General features: G+C 45.3%; 1 protein-coding gene across 3 annotated transcripts in view; it reads right to left on the reverse strand.

Moving 5' to 3' along the window:
• Window positions 1–12219, reverse strand: part of LOC144170705 (sodium/nucleoside cotransporter 2-like) — a 34294-nt gene extending 22075 nt beyond the window's left edge. Inside the window, exons 1-2 of one of the 3 annotated variants that reach the window (XM_077700656.1) lie at window positions 11682–12219; window positions 174–404 (exon numbers count right to left, since the gene is read on the reverse strand). In XM_077700656.1, coding sequence (XP_077556782.1) covers window positions 174–383 — 210 coding nt within the window. In that variant the 5' untranslated portion in view covers window positions 384–404; window positions 11682–12219. Of the gene's footprint in view, window positions 1–173; window positions 405–1579; window positions 1593–11681 lie in introns of those variants that run through there. The other 2 variants (XM_077700657.1, XM_077700658.1) reach the window with 2 other exon arrangements.
• Window positions 12220–20035: the final 7816 nt, after the last annotated feature.

Here is a 20035-nt window from a genome sequence, read left to right on the forward strand (position 1 = left end):
TAGTACAAAAGGAAAGAATATGTTTGAGCTGAAAGAAAGGAGTGAACGTAACCTGCGAATTTAGCGAACAATGGGAAACGAGCAAGTAGGCGTGTGAAACGAGAACGCGTGTTCGCAGAATAGGAACCGGCATCCCGCAAGCGAACACTCAACCATAAGCAGTTTCTGCTTACGGCTTCAATGGCGCATTCATCCTGATAGGGATCCTCAATCTCTTGAGCGAGGAAGTTCTTTTGGATGGTATCCGCAGCGTCTGAAGCAGCCGATGAAGTTGACAGAGCCACCACTGAGGGTCCTCTCTCTGTTGCGACAGACTGCCGGCTTTCAGGTCCATGGGCGCTTATCGCCTCCGAGGGGCGCCTCCAGCTTTCACCGGAATCCATAACGTCTATGTTGTCAAGATCCTGCGAAGTCGCTAGATTATCTGAGCACCTTTTCACGTTCACACAAACACGAGTACGCATGCAAAGAGGCACTCTTTCAGACACTCTTGATTCAGTTTCCCACGGGGGCAGCGTCCCATGCGCATGTATACATTGTCATTGTACCCACACAAGAAGACGGCTCAAATTTATATAGTTCGGCTCCACGTAATTTTTACGGCCGACCATCAGACTCAGAAGCAGCAACGCCGCGTAAAAAAGTTAATTAAAGTTAAAAAAAAATCAGCGACAACCAAGCTGGGGAAAGTTAACTGGTACTGTTAGTTCTTATAACAGCTGCATTCGTATGAACTGCGATTCGTCTTCCCATTATGAATACAAAATTTCGGTAAACTGCTCAGAAATTGTTTGCATGCATCCAATGTTCATAATGCACAGTTCTAGTCGCTTAACCATTTGCCGAACTTTTTTCTTTTGCTAACCAAAGACCGTTCACATAAGTTTCCCTTTCCGCAAGGGAAGGCAAACAGTCCGCAAAGTGGTTACATAAAACAGTACATTGGAACAGGAAGCTGCGCATACAAAAGCCATGTGTAGGTACAAGACAAGGAGGATGTGTTATAACCAGGGTGTCGAACCGGAACCAAACCAAACCGAAACCCGAAACTGAACCAGTGTTGTTGCCGAAACTGAACCCGAAACCGAACCGTTACTTTTTGAGCACGCTGAACCCGAACCGGAATTGAGCCGAAAAAAGAAAGAACGGTTACCGGTTCATGCCGGAACGGTTCGACCTTCCGTTGTTGATATTGCACAGTCAATGCAATTCAGGACTTTTTTTCCTTTCACGTACCATGAACGTCGTACCCGCTCGCGCACTTTCCCCTCCAGACAATTGAACACTCTCACGCTCTATGTAACAACAGGGAAAATGAATGAGCACCAATGTAGCAATAGTCTGTTATTGCTGGAAGCGCGAGCGTAGAGCAAGCTAACGAAACGAAATGTCATTCTCGGCAGATTGTAGGGGATATAAAACGACTTTGCCCTTTCCTAGCTGCGACTTCATTGGAGCAATCAGGCTGCAGGAGTGCTCCACTGCGCAACATCGAAAGCCCACACCCGATGTCTGCAAACTTTTTGCATTTCAGCCTTTGTTTAAATGGTCCAACACCTGCAAACTGTTAATACCTGACCAGTGCGACCGCAGGAGCTACGGCAGTTTTTCTGAAGTCAGTTTTTCTGCCTAGTCAAGCTGCAGCTCGCAGCGTATAGTCCAGGAGGCCGTCCAGCTGTTGATCTGGAGAATAAATGAAAGTAGATGGAAATCGAGAACGTCCGTGTAATGAGATTTTGATCCACGTTTATTATCACCAGCTGGTTAAAATAAGTCTGCCGGCCTGCAACATAAGCTGCGCCTCGGAGCAGAGATATAGCATGGGGAATCAAATAATGCGCACGTTTTTTAATGTGTTTACACGGAAAAGAACAAAAAATAAAAGCCGAATCACGTTGTTTTAAAATATTACGGGAAAAGTAAGTAAAACCGAATAAGTAAAAAAAGCATCAAAACGTAGATATTGCTCTATACTTTTCTTTGCCCGGCATTTCACAACCAAACGTGTCATCAATGCGAAGGAAGTGAGTTCCGTGGTCAGTTTTTGAGGACAGTACATTGTACAAGTTACGTTTTTTTACAGATACAAATAACAACAGATATGTCACAGAAAACTGTTAAGGTGCGCACTTAATCCTTTGGCAAGAAACTGCAGCCCTCGACCTTGTCTTGGAAGCAGAAGAATAATAAAGCAGATGACACGTGCAGAAAGGCACTCCGGTACTTCACACTGTCCCATTCGCCCACCGATAATCTTTTCTGCTTGTTCTGCAGTTTTGTCTCTTTCACATCTGCTTTTTTTCGAAGGTGCACTTGTACAGCCTCCCAAATTTTTAATAATATAGCGGGAGCGACTTCCGATCGGCATATCAGCGCCTTATCACGGAGTTCACCGGCGTAATAGGCGAGAGTACGTGCACGCGCATAGAACTATCTGCTGTGTGGAGCGTCGTCTGCTCCGCTGTTCTTTTCAGGGCAACACACTCCCTGTGTTTATCTTGCAAGACCCTTTCACTACCGCCAATGGTAGCCAAGCAGCGTGGGACACAAGTTTTATTTTTATAAGCTTTTTTTATTTATCGCATTATATCACGCAGCGGCCTGATGCCAATCGGCACAAAAACACGCCCTGTTCTACTTTTATTTATCTTTACAGTGGCATTCCTCACGCTCTGCTGGTCAAGTGATCTGAAAGAAATCTGAAACGCGCATTTGATATGCGCATGAGCTTCAAATACCCACGGTTTCTTGTGAACAAACTTATGCAGATGCAGTGGCAGGGGGTGTACCACTCTCAAGGAAACAGCGTAGCAGACGACACGCATGCTGCAGATAGTCCTATGCGCGTGCGCGTACTCTAGCCTATACCGCTGCTAAACACCGTGATAAGGCGCTGACAAGCCGATCGCTCGTCGCTCCCGCTGTATTATTAAAAATTTGGAGGATGCACTGACTGCCCAAATCGCTACATTACTTCTACTGCTACTCGTTCCGGAGGGGAGTGCTGCTGTGAACGAATTAAAGAGCGTCTACCCAAAAAAGTCTCATCTCAATGCTCCACGCGTCAAATTTCCCTTTCACTTTGTAACAGCATAATCTGTTATAATATTCGGCAATGTAGCACACGGAACGATGGCCGGGGGTCAGGCGGTGCGATGACGTACTGATTGTAAGGCACACGTCCGGTATAGCTATCGCAAAAGGAATTGCAGTAGTCAAAGCAATAATGCTGTGACTGAGCGTTAACTAAAGCTTACTTTTAACAAAAGCGTGGCTAGCATATTTGATAAGGGGACAGGTAATAAATTATTCAGGGTGACCAAATAATCTAATTCATTGGTAGTATTTATGTGCCTATTGTAGCATTTTGCTGTTTTGTTACACATATAAACAATGTGCGCCATTGGTATTAAGCGCTGGTATTTTGAAAGCGCCAGTACGCAGGCCTAAATGTAAGGCTTCAAGGTTAGCGTGATGGGCGATTCCATAGCGACGATTGGGATTTCAACAAAAAAGGAAAGGGCAGAAAATATATTCCACCGTCATATTCTTGGCGGTGGCTTTATGAATAGTCGCTGGGACAACTTAAAGTCTGGGCGAGAAAGTAGGTGGTAAATTGTCTCCACTTCATCTGTTTTTCTAATATCTCGTAATTTTTTAGTTTGGTTTGTAATTGCGCTACTGGCATTGGGGAAGCGCAGCATTTTGTATTTCAAAGACGATGGTCTTTCTTGGGCTACTTAAACCTACAAATTTTGGTCTGTCTGTCTGTCTGTCCGTCTGTGACTGGATTCATCCACCCGGCCAAAGCAAAATTGATATTGCGCAATAGTCTTATATACTCATAGCCAAATGTAAACGTCTAAGCCCGGTTTATATGTTCATACTTGTCAACTTCTTTGAACAAGAACAATACATTACGCAAGCATAAGACAGGAAATTAGTACACAAGGGGTATTTACAGTGTTCCTTTAATAAAAAAAATTATGGATGCTTGGTTTTTCGATAGCAAATGATATTCTACATCTACTGCAGAAAACCGCCGCCTCCTGGCGGCATATGAGAAATCACGCGGCAACAGCAATGAAAGGTTCCACTAGCTAGGTTTCACTTTATTCTTGGAACGCACGTGGAGCACGGCAACACGGTTCTATAAACCTTGAAGTCGGCTGCCTCGATTCACGCGCGTCGCCACCGTACTGCAGCGCTGGCATCGAGGAACCCCGTCTGTAGCAGTGGAACGCGGTAAATTCAAATCGCCTTGAGCAAACGTTCAGTGTGTTTTCCTTGGGATGAGCGCGACGTTACAGGAAAAGCATGAGAGGTGAGCGGGAAAGCAAAGGGGGGCATTTCCTTGGCAAATGTCTACAAAGACTATCGTCTTTTGACGACATTTGCAACGAAAGGAGCAGATACGCGGCCAATTTTCTGTTTGTATTTTGATTTGACTGTCGCTTTAAACTACTAACTGTTTTTTTCTAATTTCTGTGATAATTCAACCAATCGAACCGGTTCGCGAACCGGTTCGGAACGTGCTTTTGCCAAATGATTTCGCCTGAACCAGAACCGTAACCGAACCGGTATATTTTTCGGTTCGTCACACTGGTTATAACAATTCTAATAATGCCAAACTAAAAACAGGAAATAGGCCTGCCCAAAAATAGAGCATATGCAGCAACCGGAAGTATTCCATTTTTTTTATTACACACACTGAAACGGTTCAACTTCCTCGGCAAATTTTCCGGGGTTAGTGCTAATGACAATGTGCTTTTGGAGGGCATTCCGGTCACTAATGGTTAAGGGTAGGAAAGAAAGGCGGGAAGTGAAGTGAAGTGGTGTTAATGAGTAGGCGATCCTGGCGGTGCAGAGAATGCCGGCAATCGCTCCACCCTAGCAGAACAAAATTACATGTGTCCAATCACCGCATGAGTTCTATATAGGTTCGTGCCCTTTAAAAACTGGAGTACCAGCCGCACTATGTCCCAGGCGGAGTCTGTCGCTGTAGTCTGAACTGCAATTGGTTCTAAAATAAGTTTTTTTCTTTCTCTCTCCCCCTTTCGATGGCGTGATGATGGTTCGCTTAAAAAAGGCGGGTCGTTGCATCAGATGGGCGCTTAATGCACCTATTTCCGCCACCCGTTCTGCCTTCCAGGACACGCAAGTTACCTGACACGCTCACACCGACGGGTGTCAACCGCTTCACTGCCCAGATCATGCATATTCCGGCATGGTTGCCATTGCAAAACAAATTTTCGAACAGCTTTAAAAGCAACCCTTTGAGTGAATGAATGAATGAATGAATGAATGAATTTATTTTGAGGGCAGTGGTCACAGGCCTAATTTGCGGGGGAGGGACAAAGAAAAAATTCTGCAGAAATTCGTAGAATTATCTCCTAATGCGTAGCATTCTTATTCCGCCTGTCTTAAGTGTGAGTCTTTTTTTAGCCAAACGTTTCGTTTTTTCTAAATCCTGTCCGACCAATTATCTCCAACTACGCTATTATAACGATAACCGGTGCAACTTCCGTGAAATCTTCAATATTGTGTAAATGCCATGCGTATACGTGTTGCCATTTCTCGTCATTTTTTAATATTGTTCTCATTTTTTAACTAAGGAATTCATCGTAGTAGCGAACATTAAACAGAGACAAAGGTAAAGAGGAGAGGAAACACACCCTAGAAGAGAAGAAGTACCTTTGTCTCTGTTTTATGTTCGCTAGTACGATGAATTCCTTAGTTAGTAACCATCTTCGGCCAGCTTACCTTCTTAGTTCTCATTTTCTAGTTTTTCAGAATTTTGTCCGGCCAATTATCTCCATTTACGTTATTACATCGATTATATTTGGAACTTTTCCGAAATTTGCATTATTCTGGAAATGCAGGTCGTTACACGGTTCGCCATTTCCCGTAAATATTTTATACTTTCTTATTTTTTTAGTTTTCCAAAATTTTGTTCAATAAATTATGTCAATTTACGTTATTCTAACGATTACATTTTGAACTTTCGCGAAATCTGTATTTTTGTGGAAATGCAGGGCGTTGCGTGGTCCTGGCTGTGGGGGTACTCGGCGAAAAATGCTACGCATTAAAAACTGGTCAGCTGGCGGGGTTTAAGCAATTTGCAAGTCCGCCCCGTGCATGGACCACCTTATTTCGGTCGTTTTGGTTAAAAGTAACTTTCCAGAAGGGTTAACGAGTATATAGATTGCACGATGTGTTTACGACGGCTTAGGTTGTCCAGCTTGTTCAACAAAGACAACTTGAGGTCATCTGAAGAGGTCCACATCTTTTTTGAACACCAGAAGAACGTGAAATGTTAGTTGCGCTTTGGTTTTTTTGCGACTTGATCCATTCTTCGTATACGAATGCATGAAATGTGATTTCTGTGTTCTTTTTTCTTCTCCTCGCTTGCTACCGTCCCATATGGCACGTTCAATGCTGGATCGATTCTTGAGGCCCTGGGTGCACAGGCGGAGTTGTGTGGTGAAAGAATGAAAGAAAGAATTTATTTGTCCTGAGTCTTTACAGGCACTGGAGCAGAGGCTATAGGCTTTGCAGCCTGACAAGGGCCTCTGCACGTAACTGCATTGGACACTCAAGCCTTTCACTCAATAACACACAGAATAAAAATTCACAGAATTACACAGTAGAGCTTAGAAAACATAGGCTTTCACTTAAAAAAGAGAAAAACGTCACTGATATACTTTTAAAAACTCGCACAATTGCAGAGTAGAACTTCACAACAAACACAACATACGCGTTCACATAACAGTTTTATCACACAATTCACATTAATCAGTAAAGCATTTTAAGTACACATACTTTATTATATATATTCAATGAAATGGCATAAAAGGATGGACTTTATTTGGGTTTTAGAATGAATATGACTGGTGTCTATGAGACCATGTAAACGATTTAATAAGGCAGGTACTTGATACTCGACGTGCTGTTTACCGTGATTTGTCCTCACTGTTGGGGTTTTCCTGTACAGATGGCGCATGTTGTATTTAAAATTCTTATTTTCTGGTGTGTTCTGAAAACTATGAGGATAATTTTGCTGAACCCATTGTAAAAGCCTCAAATAATATGGGTTATTTTTAACATGGAGTATTTTTCGAAAAGTGGCTTAGTTTTTAAGTCCCTGATGAGGCCATGATATTGCTCGAAGGCTCAGAGGACTCTTTTTTGCATAACCAGTAGTTCTTGATAGTTCGTTTGTGTTGTAGTACCCCATACCATGATACGATATATCATTTTCGAATAAAACAGTGCATAATACAACTCCATGTGTAGCCATTTTGGTACAACTGGGCTGAGTTTGTATAAACACTCAGCAGTTCTACTAAGCTCCATAGTTAGTTTTTGTATACGTGTGTTCCATGCCAAGCCTTCGGTAAACCATACGCCTAAAAACGTCTGACTGGCTACCTGTTCAATTTTTATGCCCTCAAACACAATGGTTGAATTATATAAACGCGGCTTATTAATAGAAGCAAATACAATGTATTTGGTTTTACTGACGTTTGTAGTTTGTTTACACAAAGCCACCCAGACCGCTGGTGGAGTAGTTATTAACATGGTGCTCAAATTCTAGAATAGATGCACCGCTAAAGAAAATGTTCGTATCGTCTGCGTACATAATTAGCTTGGGAGAACATGTGATATCACAGAGATCATTTAGCAAAGTATAAATAGTAGCGGACCGAATATTGACCCCTGCGGTACTCCTCTAGTTATGTTTGCATAAGCCGATGCAGTGTTGTTCGTGCAGACATATTGACGGCAGACATATTGACGACGGTTTAGTAAGTAGTTTTTCGTTAGGTCAAGAACCACACCACGCACACCATACGTGCTAAGTTTATGCGTTAAGACTTCATGGTATACTGAATCAAATGCCTTTCTAAAATCAATGAACAAACCAAAAGAGTATAGCCTCTGTTCGATGTTTTTAATGAGGTCATGTTTGATATTTAGCAGAGCTTTTTCACAAGATTTATTTTTCTGAAATCCATACTGAGCCTCATTTATCACATTGTACTTGCTAAAGAACTTGTACCACCGCGTGTTTATTGCATTCTCAAATATTTTTGACACAACCGGAGGAACGGATATAGGCCTGTAATTAGTGAACTGACGTTTATCACCGCCTTTAAAAACAGGACACACACGCGCTATCTTTAGGCGGTCGGAGAAAATGCCAGTTTCGAACACTGCATTGATTATGTGGGCAATTATTGGGGCTATAATATCAGCTACGTATTAGATGCGACGCTGAGAGCATCTCTTGCTCTCGGCTCTGTCCCTCCTGCGTCGCGGCGTCCGTTGTCCGTGCTGTCGCGCCTCTCCTCCCCTCTCCGCGATAGCGCACACTCTCACCCAAACATCTGCTGCGTGCGGCGTAGCGCGACGGTTGGCGGTGCTGCACTCGGCGGAGCGCGCGCTGTGCGCATGTGCAACGCCCTCTCTCTCCGCGATCTCCTCTCTTTCGGCGCTGCGCATATCACCGGTGTGCCGCGCTCCGGCGACCTTTTGGTCGACGGTCACTCTCCGCTTGCGCTTGTACTCTGGAACCCCCTCAGCGTCGCATCACACCAGGGTTCCCGCGAGGGGAGGTGGGCGTAATTTTTTAACGGAGTCGACTTTATCTCATCATAACCTGCAGCTACGTTATTCTTGATCTGCTGTATCAGTTTGAATACTTCATCCGATGTCACAAGGGTTAGTTGTACAGAGTTTGCAAGGCTGAACTCGTTTGACACAAAACAAGGAACTACATTGCTATCATTTTTGTATACCGCACTTGTCACAAAGTACTCATTCATCTGATTGGCCGCTGCAGTGTCGCATAGGATACCTGCACTAGTCTGAATGGAAATTTGTGGAGGTTGTTCCTTCCCAGACATTAGGTTCTTCGCTTCTTCCCAGACCTTCCTAGGGTCATTTTTTATCGTAGTAAACAGCTTACCATAACACGCTTCCTTCGCATGCCTCAGTTCTGTGGTCAATTTATTCCTATATTTTTTATACTCAGACAAGGCCCCGGAATTTCTTGACTTAACAAAAGCGTGAAACATCTTAACAGTCTCGACCATTTTCAATAGCCTTCCATCAATCCAGGGCTTCCTAGCTCGTTGTGATTTACGATTTCGCGAAGTGATTGGAACTGCTCGATTATAGCACGCCATAAATTTTTCAGAAAACTCCTCGTACCCGCCGCGGTGGCTCAGTGGCTAAGGCGTTGCGCTGCTGAGCACGAGGTCGCGGGTTCGATTCCCGGCCGCGGCGGCCGCTTTTCTGATGGAGGCGAAAAGCAAAAACGCCCGTGTGTACGAGATTTCGGCGCACGTTAAAGATCCCCAGGTGGTCGAAATTAATCCGGAGCCCTCTACTACGGCGCGCCTCATCGCCTGCGTTGCGTCGGCGCGTTAAACCCCACAATCAATCAATCAAGAAAACGCCTCGTATGCCGCATTGGTTTTTTTTTTTTTTTTTTGCTGGAATACGCATGCCCAATCGGTTGATTGACTATGTGATCGAAGTGCTTGCAGGGCTGCGGCAGTGATGCTGCGAGATAAGGTATCCACTTTCGTTTTATGTTTGACATGCGCATTTGGCAGCATACAAAAAACTGGTAGATGATCGCTTACGTCAACAGTTAGCAGTCCAGAAAAACAGTCAGGTGAGTAGACGTTCGTTAAACATATGTAGATTGAGGTGGCACGTTTTTCAGTTAATCTCGTAGCTTCCGTAACAAGGTTTCTGCATGCGAATGAGTGCATGATTTCAACAAAATTTATAGCTGAAGTGTCACCTGATATTTATGTTGACATCCCCCATGATGACGAAAGGCATAGACAATCGGCTGAACATAGCAAGTACACGCTCAAAATAGTCAAAGAATTCTCGTTTGTTACCCATAGGTGGTCGATACATAACCGTCACTATTACTTTCTGTAAACGTACCAACACGCACTCAACGCTATAATTTATTACTGAAAACTCCGAAATTACTTCATGCCTCATTGACTGTTCATAAACGGCTACGCCACCGCCCCGGCCACTTGGCCGCACAAGGCCGTTGTACGAGTAACCATGAAAATACGGCGGTTTTTCCGTTTCTGTTAGCCATGTTTCCGTGTACAGGTGCCGTCAGAAGTAATTGGAGCACGGGAGCTGTGGCCGAACCCCAGAGGAGCGCCGTGTAGCTGCAGCGGCGGTAAACAGAAGGAGCAGAACACGAATGCGCGCCTGCCGACGGTGATAGCCCCTCCATACTTCCCAACAGACTTTTTAAAACGCGGCTTAGAGCATTATTCGAAACTTGGGCCTCGGCCATGGCGCTGATAGCAGACCCACCTAAAAATGTTAGCAACGAAAAATTGTTACTTCAGATCCCCGCGATTGAGACGCTTCTCCAGCAGCTCGCGTGCGCTAAAAGTTTGTGAGCGACGCTGCCAGATACCGCCTCTGCTGTCAGCGCCATTGCCAAGACCAGAATGCTGCGAATAATGCTCGAAGCCGCGTTTAAAAAAGTGGGTTGAGAAGTACGGTGGGGCTATCACCGACGGCAGGTGCGCGTGCGTGCTGTGCTCCTTTCGTTTACCGCCGGTGAAGCTACACGACGCTCCGGTGCGGTTAGGCCACAGCTACCGTGCTCCAATTACTTCTGACGGCACCTGTACATTAAAACGTTGAAGCTATGGGATATGGATGCATACAAGTCACTAAGCTGTTCCTGTTTATTTCGGATGCCACGCGTATTTATGTGTAATATTTTGAACAACTTCGGCATACATGGAAAAGATGTATTAAAAGTCGCCACATCGTAGTAGCTACATAATAATTCTGGCTGTCCATTTTTCCACAACACAAACTCAGTACTAGGCTTGCGAAAGACAACACACTACATTGCTTCGTTCATCTTTTCAATGTCGCTTATGTTAAAAATTTTCAGCGCAGGTGAGCCTTCTTCTTTCCTTGCAAACACCTTTCCTCCTGCAGTCCACACAAATTTCCTACCAAATTCTTTCTTTTTTTTTTGCACTGTGGGGGAGAGCAGGTGTTTGCCATGCCGTGTTAGGTGTTCGTTCACATAAACCGTAGAAGAAGACTGAAACCCGAAATTCTTTGCATCCAGTATTGATTTCTTTGCTTTGCTGAGAAAGGCATTCCTCTTCGTTCTACGAATGAACCGAACGATTATGTTTGACTCATCGTGCCGAGCAGTAGGCACACGATGGCAAATATCAATGTCGGCATCGATAACTTCCTCCTGTATGACTACGCCAATTTGTTTGATTATAGCTACCGGTTCACCTTCGAGAGGAATGCCCTTAATCTCAACATTGTTAGAGCGTTGGTACTGTTCTAGCTTTTCTAGTTTATTTGTCAGCTTTATGTTCTGTGAACGAAGTTCGCGATTCTCTTTTAGTATTTCGTGTAGCTGCTTCGTAAAATTACCTATTCCGCCAAACGTTTCTTTTAGACCTCTAATTTCTAGCCGGAGCTCACGCTTGAAATCTTCAAAGGCTTTAGACATATCACGCGCGTCTTTGGACATTTCAGCAACACGCAAGAGTACAACTGTACAAGCAAAAGCAGTAGCATATCGTTCGGCAGCAGTGCACACTCCTCTACCATACAAGGGAATGGGATTTTTCAAGTATGCTGCTTACCTGTAAGAGCAAGCGCAGTATTTAGTTGCTGTTCGGGCGTGCACCGCTGCCGAACTGCACGGAATCCTCGTTGCGCTGGTCTTCTTAAGCCGTCATCACTTTTCCCGGTCCTCAAAAAAGGGGGTGTTGCCTCGTACTCCCTGCCACAATCACAGATGTTGCAGGCGATGCTACGAGCTCGTTTCGCACATGCGTAGTTCACAGGTTGCTACAAATCTTCACGCAGGCGGGATGGCGGGCTGTAAGAGCAAGCGCAGTATTTAGTTGCTGTTCGGGCGTGCACCGCTGCCGAACTGCACGGAATCCCCGTCGCGCTGGTCTTCTCATGCTGTCCTCGCTTTTCCCGGTACTCAAAAAAAAGGGGTTATCGCCTCGTACTTCCTGCCACAATCACAGATGTTGCGGGCGATGCTCCGAGCTCGTCTCGCACATGCGTCGTCCACCGGTTGCAACAAATCTTAACGCAGGCGGGGGTGCGGGCTGTAAGAGCAAGCGCAGTATTTAGTTGCTGTTCAGGCGTGCACCACTGCCGAACTGCGGGCGCAGTGCCGTGCAGTCCTTTTTATGTCCAATCGTCGAAGCCATTACCGCCTACGTCTATTGCCAAACGTGGTGTCGTAGTCAGTCCGTTATTTGTAAGACGAACTTGAAGGCCACACAGGATGTCAGAACGGATGAGTCAGTAGGGCCTTGGGGGGCTTTATATGGGTGTCCGTGGCATGCTTTTTATACAAATTCTCCTCACTATAGCATCTTCGTAGACATTCATAGGGATAGGTAAAAGTGCACGTGCTATGGAGGAAGGCAATGGCTGATCATGCCATGTTGTCAACCACTTCATTGTCTGTGACGCCATGGTACACAGATGTTCATTCTATGAAGATGTGGCTGCCTGAAGATCGGGAAGCTGCCGCCTATTGTTCGGTATGGTGGTTGTCATTAGCATAGAGTTGAACTTTAGGCAAAATGGCTATTTTCTTTAGTCGGTATCAAGCCTATTCGACATATAAGCATGTATTAAGAGAAATGAAACACTTTAAGCAGTACTTTATTGTGCCTACAAGTGCCTCTTTTGAGTTTCGGGTCTAATGAACTTTTTAGCGCCTAAAAATACCTTTATTTTTCAAGTCAAGTTGAAATTTATTCATCAAAAGTAAATGGTTACAAAGAAAGTTTACAGAAAAGGGTCCCGAAGTGAGTGACTGCACTGGGACCCTCGATGGTGAAGTACACGAAAAAGGATGCGGAAGCAGCAGTAAAAGCAAAAACAAGTACAATAAAACATTAGTTAAGGAAACAAATAAGAAAAATATGTAGTGCATGGTTTCCATATAGAGTTTACTAAAATATGAAGTTATGTGCATAACAAAAGCATTCGAGAAGCAAATTATGATTATACACAATTAAATACTAACGGTTTACAAAAGAACCCAAAAAACTACGGCACAAGCAAATGACTAAAGTCAAACCAGCGAAGCAAAAAAATCAGGAAACATATCAGGTTAGAAGAAGATTTTTCAGATTTTTTAAAAGCTGTGATAAAATATGAAGACTTAATAATAAGTGATAGGCGGTTCCACAGATTAATGGCGGCAAAATGAGATGTTTGCTGGCCATAATTAGCTCTTACCTTAGGTAACAACAAGTTGTTATTTAAGGCAAATCTAGTTATGTTATGTATCACTAAAGTAGCCACATCAAGAAATTCAAAACATAATTTGTTTTTGAGTAGTTTGAAAAAATGCTTAAGTTATAATCGAACAATGCTGTGACAGATAAAACTGAACTTTCGCGAAGTAGAGGTGATGCACTTCAATGGCGAGGGCTGCTACTAATGATACGGATAGCTTGCTTTTGAATGTGCTGAATGGATGATAGGTGGGTGTGATATGTGTTACCCCAAACAGTGATTCTATTGGTGATATGACTGTGCATGAAAGCGAAGTAAAATGATAACAAAGCCCTTTTTGGAAAGAACGGTCGTGCCTTGAGCAATGCACGGATGCCAGATGCTATTTATTTTCTGACGGGATCTACGTGAGTAGTGAACTGAAGGTTAGTGTCAAGAATTATACCGAGAAATTCGACGCAGTCGCATGATACGATAAGATTGGAGCCAATTTTCAATTCTGGCAACATACCTAACACTTTCTGGCTGCTTCTAAAGATCATAAATTTAGTCTTAGTGGGACTAATAATTATTTATTTCTCCAGCATCACTCAGTCACATTCGTTAAAGCATCGTTGAATTTATGAGTTAGGGATACTATACATGTGTCTGATAATGTCATTGTGGTATTTTCAGCATATAAAACTACTTATATATAAAACAGCATATTTATATATATATATATATATATATATATATATATATATATATATATATATAAAACAGTTTTAGGGGCGTAAAAAGTTGGGTAAGTCATTGATATGAATATTTAACAATAAGGGATCGAGAATGAAACCCTGCAGGACACCTTCGTTATTAGTTTTATAGTCGGAGAACGAGCCAGCTGCAGCAACCACGTATTGCCTATCAACCAAGTAATCGTTTAATAGAGTAAGTGCTAGACCGGCTATACCGTATGCTTCGAGTTTCATAAATAAAATTTTGTGATTTATGGTATCGAAAGCTTTTGTGAAGTCTAAGAATACTGAGCCAACATAATTACCTGAGTCAATTGATTTTTAATAAAACCAGATAAGGTTAGTAAAGCCAAGCTAGAGGAACTGTCCGTACGAAAACCGAGCTGTGAATTACCTATTACGTTAAATTTTCTTAGTTAAGCGTTTAGCAAGTAACTGTTCGATGACCTTGCTCAAACTGGAAAGGATTGACATTGGTCTATAGTTGCTAATTAACTCCTTGTTCTCTTTCTTAAACACTGGAACAAGCTTGGCCCTCTTTAAGTTTTTAGGAAAAATGCCAGACTTAAAAATTGCATTAGTTATAATACTTATTGTTTCCGAAACGATATGAGAACAAGTTTCTAATGACGCATCGAAATGTTATCCAAACCAAGACTGGTATTTTTGAGGTTACAAATCGTTAAGAACACTTCATTGGCAGTAACGGGGTACAGATAAAACGGGTGTGGGGAGCATGGTAAAGATTGCTGATCACTAGTGTCAATGCATGGGGTTGATAACTAAAAAAAGTTGCTGAAAGCATTAGCAACGTCGGATGGCTGAGGAAAGACTGTCCCGTTAAAGTTAATTTTCTGAAAATGATTACGCAAAGACAGTGTATTTAAAAATTCACGGATTAGTGTTTAGGGATATCTGTTCATTTTTGGTGTTCTCCGCATCCATGTTCCGCTAAAACTATTCTCGCTTCACAATCCCGCGACTAGGCGTTTGTCTCAGGTTGTATTCGAGGAGAATCCGCGTGCCGTGCCAAACGCGCCAAGACAGAGACACACGTGCCCCAGCCACCACCCCCTCGTCCTGAGGTTACCGTGAGCAACTATAGGCCGCCACAGGCCCGAACGCAACGACATTGCGGCCAACGTCGCCGCCGGGTGGCAGCATGAGCTTTCGTTCTATGCTATTCTGTCGCGCTGTGTCCGGGTATCAATGGTGAAGACCTTTGTCGACGTGCGCCCTATTCGTTCCTAATGCAATAAAAAGCACGCAACGAAGGGAATGAATGCGACACAACCGCGCATGTCCCGCTCAAGGTCAAAGATGCCGACCAAGAACACGTGAACATCTGACACTCGAAAGTTTCAAGGTGACGCTACAAACACGTGCACAACCAGCAGCCGAACACGGGGACATCGCCATCCGTGAAGACGCAGCTCGTGTAGCAGAAAGAAGGAACGAGAGAAACATGTCACAGAACGAGCATTTCGGCACTTAAGTCTGGTCGCAACAACCGTCATCTGCAAGAGAGGGTAACTTTCAAAGTCGTGTACAATCTAGCTCTAAGAATTAGTTGAAAATATCCTCGCGTGCTGTCTAATTTTAATCGGTATAAAAAGAGTGAATATTGAGTGATATTCTTCCAAGCATCCTTGTTGGGCATCCAATTCTGCAGGGCAGGAAGACTCAATTTTTTATCCGGAGCTATTGCCGTCTGTTGCGCTGTCCATGGGCTTCGTCCGTGTTGTGGGACTGTATCCGTGGGATTAATCGGTGTTGTCGTCAAGGGGCAGTTAGCGACTGTGCCCCATCTACCAGAGCCTGGTAATACCGCCTGGGAACACGGTTAAGGGTGCAAGACTTCTACAACAAACACCTCTATGTTATGCACAGCTTTGCAGCAGACAAGAGTGCCAATAAAGTACCCAGGCTGTTCTATACCACGCTACATTTGAGCTTAACTTGGCCCATTCGTGTGCTTACTTCACATTCTTAGAAGAAAGCATTCAGCAGCGGATAACTTGGAAACCACTCTAAATCTTAATTCTGAGCTAATTTCGAAGATACAGGACAGGTCCGTCGCATTCCCTGAAAGACGGATTGCTGACAGAGCCATTCAAAATCATAATTTGTCTCGGACATAGCACAAAAAGTTTCTTATTGCTCTGTACTAAAAAAAAGCTCTCAAACGTTCTGAGCGGCGGAAATTGATATTCCAGATGGAATTAAATCAAGGAGCGTTCCAAGGTAAAAGTATGCTCCGCTAACTTCAGTGGACGTTGAGAGTCATTTTTGTCACCTAAATATCGACTAAAAGGAGGTACAACTTCATGCCGTAAAGCAGGGCTCAGCAACCTTGCGAGGTGGAGATCCGAGTGTAATGAAGCCGAAACGGCAACGGCGGAGGAAATAGGGGGAGGAGGGGACGGCTTTTCTTATTGGTGTAAAGAAAGGAAGTAAGGACGTTATCTGGCGAAGTGTGAAGATGGGGGGCAACGCCAACTGGAGGCCATCTAGCTTTGTTACTATATAACCCCATTTGAGGTCAAAATTGCCATGTCAGACTTCAGCTTGTAAGCGACAAGAGAGGGGGTTCTGATGTCGTGTTGGGGGCCGCATAATCCTTACCCGCGGGCCGCATGCGGCACGCGGGCGACAGAATGCCTACTCCTGCCATAAAGGAGTGTCACGGCTGGTTTTTTATGGTTTTCAAGCACTTCTTCGAGCGCCGAATCCACCAAATTTTCCGTAAATTTGTTAAAATGGCGACTCTTTTTCACACTAACCCGTAAGGCTTGAAGGAAGGGAAGCTGTACGCAACCTTCACGACTATCACGGAGGTTTAAGTCCCCGATTGAAGCCAATTTGCATTTTTAGATGCAGAGCACCTTTTGCTCGGGGCTATGTCCGTTGTCCGTTGGCGTCCGCACCTCTCCTCCTCATCCCCCTCTCCACGCCAGCTGTACGATAGTGCGCTGCTCCCTCCGTCCTCCTCTCCACGCCAGCTGCGCGATAGCGCGCGTGCGCGCCTCTCCCTCCGTCCCCCTCTCCACGCCAGCGCCATATATAACCGCGTACACGCGCCGCTGCCTCAGTTGCTTCATCGGGTGAGTCTCGCTCCGGCGTCTGATGAGTACCGACAGTCCTAGCGGATTGGCTGACACAAGTTCAGCCAGCATCAGCCAACCAGTTAACAGAGCCGTTTGTCAGAGGGGAACTCTGAGGTGATGGGAAGCATCGCGAAGTTTCCAACAACGTTCACGCGATGTGGGTAACCAACGCAAAAGAAATTAAAGGGAACTCCGCGATGTTTTGCATCACCCCAGTGTTCCCCTCGGGAAGATGGGATAATTTTTTTTGCTGCCGCATTGACCTATGCTTCAACATTGTTGCTAAATGTGTGAGCTATCGTTTTTTTGGAAGTAATAGTCATTGGATGTCGCCTTGGAGGGGCGTGCGCTATAGCGTGTCTTCCTCGTCCCTGGTAACCGTTGCCATTATTACGGCGAACGCGGGAGTCTTTCTCGTTCCCCAGCTAATGTTTTCGCGAATACGGTGAACTCTAAATTTTTTTTGGCCAATCTCCGTAAGTGAGTATGCTTGGCTTGACGAACGTGCGCGGCGACGCTGGGCAGTCATCGCGAGGCACGCAAAAACGAGCGCTCGGCAATTTCTCGGTTTTGTTAACTGCTTGGCGGTCGCCGCGAGGCCCGCGCTTACATGAGCGCGCTCGGCCCTTTCTTGGTATTTTTAACTGCGGACACGAAAATTTGCGGTTTGCGAAACAGCTTCTCTTTTTTCCATGGCACCGTATTTGCCCGCTATTGTCATTATACGCCTCGAGCTTCGCGATCCCTGCGCCGCCTGCCGCCGCTTCTCCGCAGCGTTGACGGGATTTGCGCTGCGTGGCTGATAGGGGCTCGTGCAGCGTTTTAGTTCTGTTCCGCTTCTTTTCGCCTTTCCGCGCCCTAAAAAAACTTCTTTTTGTGACGTCTATAAGCAAAGAGTACGTTTAGGTCACTTGAAAAGCAGCTGCATCTTCGTATAGTACGCGATCGCCTGCAAGAGCTACCCGGGTACGCGGTTCTGCGCGCTTCGTCGCCGCTCTTCCGGGCGTCGGCGACGGTAGCAACATATCACCCCTGTCACATCCAAATACGTCAGGTACAAATGAATTCTACTGTCGCCTCGTTTAGACCTGATACTGGCACAGTGAGAGGTTGGCTTCCTTTTGCAGCGTGGAAAACGAACTTCGCCCACGCTGACGAAGTATTTTTTGCACCCTGGCTCAATGAAAAGAACGGCGTTGCTTGTTTCTCAAAGCAGATTGCTTGACGTAGCGGTCCACCACTGTCACAGAAAGAACCACCGTGACTGCAAGCAACTGTCCACACTCATGGATTGGAAACAAACGCTGATAGCGAGTGAGGAGCATTCCGTCTGAAGTGTCTACTATCAATCATTTAAGTCCGCCGATGGCGCTTATTTCACACTGTTTTACGTTCGTGACCGTACAACCAACCGAGTCCAAATCAAGATATCGACATGCAGACTGGACATGCGCTTCGAATAGGTTGCGCTCTCCGTGATTAGGGACATGAGGCACCGCAGTAAAACAATTGTCCGCGTATCTGCTCCTTTCGTTGCAAATGTCGACGCAAGACGATAGCCGACTGGAGCCCTTGGCAAGTGAACGCATCCTATCTCTTTCCCGCTCACCTCTCATGCTGTTCCTCTCCCGTCTCGTTCCTTCCAAGATAACACGCTGGAGGTTTGCTCAAGACAATTTAAATTTACCGCGCTCCACTGTTGTTGTTGTTGTAAACTTTATTATAAAGGAAGGGCAAAGGCCAGGTTGGGGGGAGGAAGGGAATGGGGAGGGCGGAACACATTCCTTATGAAGCCGTCTTCAAGGGACCTCTTCAGAAGTCGTGGAGACCAGTGCTAAATTGCCCGTACTAGGCCGCTTTTTATGGCATTTTATGGCATAAATGATGACTTCGAAAAGTGTGTCGCGTGAGAGGGATGTTTGGTCCATGTAAGTTGAGGTGTCGTGGTGAGGGGGAGTGAATGTACGAAAGTGAGAAAACTTGGGGCAGTGCCAGATGAGGTGGTGGAGATCAGCTGCGATGGAGTGGTGGCAGTACGGACATCGGGGGGCGTGCTGGGGTTAATACCATTGTCGAATGGTCTCTGGTGCCGTACAGGTGTTGGTGAGGAACTTGTTCAAGAAGATTTCTTGTGGTCGGGTCAGGGTGGGGAAGGAGGTGAGGTGGCCTGAAGGGGTGAGTGCGTTGAGGTGTTGTTGTTTCAGTTACCAGAATCTACGAAGCCTGATTGCGGGAGCGAGAGTGGGGTCATCTTCAGGGCAGTTGGGTGAGGGGTGGTCCGAGAAGGGCGGCGCCGGGGGTCCATCGGAGGCTATTGGGAGAAGGGCCTTCTGTGCAGCCACGTGAGCTGTTGGTTCCCAGGAGCGGCTCGTTCATGACCGGGGGTACAGTCGATTCATACTTGGCAGCCTGATGCTTGGAGAACAGTGATTTGATGATTAATGTGGTGGACAGAAGGGTGGGTGGAACTGGGACAAAGTTTTTGGACAGCTTCATATGAGCCTGTTAGGATGCGAAGGTTGGGGGGAATGGGGAGATGGCAATCGTACATGAAGTATTCGAGAGAATTGTGGATAGCGATGAGTCCGTTGAAGAAATATTGGGAATACGGTGATATTGGGCTCCCATGATGAATAAATTGTCCGGGCTGATCCATGTTGTGCCGACGCGTGGGTTTATGTGGCTAGCGTCGGTGTAGACATCAATTTCACCCGGTCGTTCAGTTGAGGCAAGGCGTCGGCAGCATTGCTGTCAAAGCTTGGGCTTCCTACGTGCGACGGGTTGCGAGGTGATGGACTGAGTGAAGTGGGGCCGCTGCAAGGGGGGTATTGGGGCTGGAAAATTAGGTAGGGCAATATTGTTTCGTTGATCCCACGTGGT

The sequence above is a fragment of the Haemaphysalis longicornis genome, unplaced genomic scaffold (genome assembly GCF_048455015.1).
Source record: "Haemaphysalis longicornis isolate Haplotype H1 unplaced genomic scaffold, Haemaphysalis longicornis Haplotype H1 scaffold_2, whole genome shotgun sequence".
NCBI classification, from domain to species: domain Eukaryota; kingdom Metazoa; phylum Arthropoda; class Arachnida; order Ixodida; family Ixodidae; genus Haemaphysalis; species Haemaphysalis longicornis.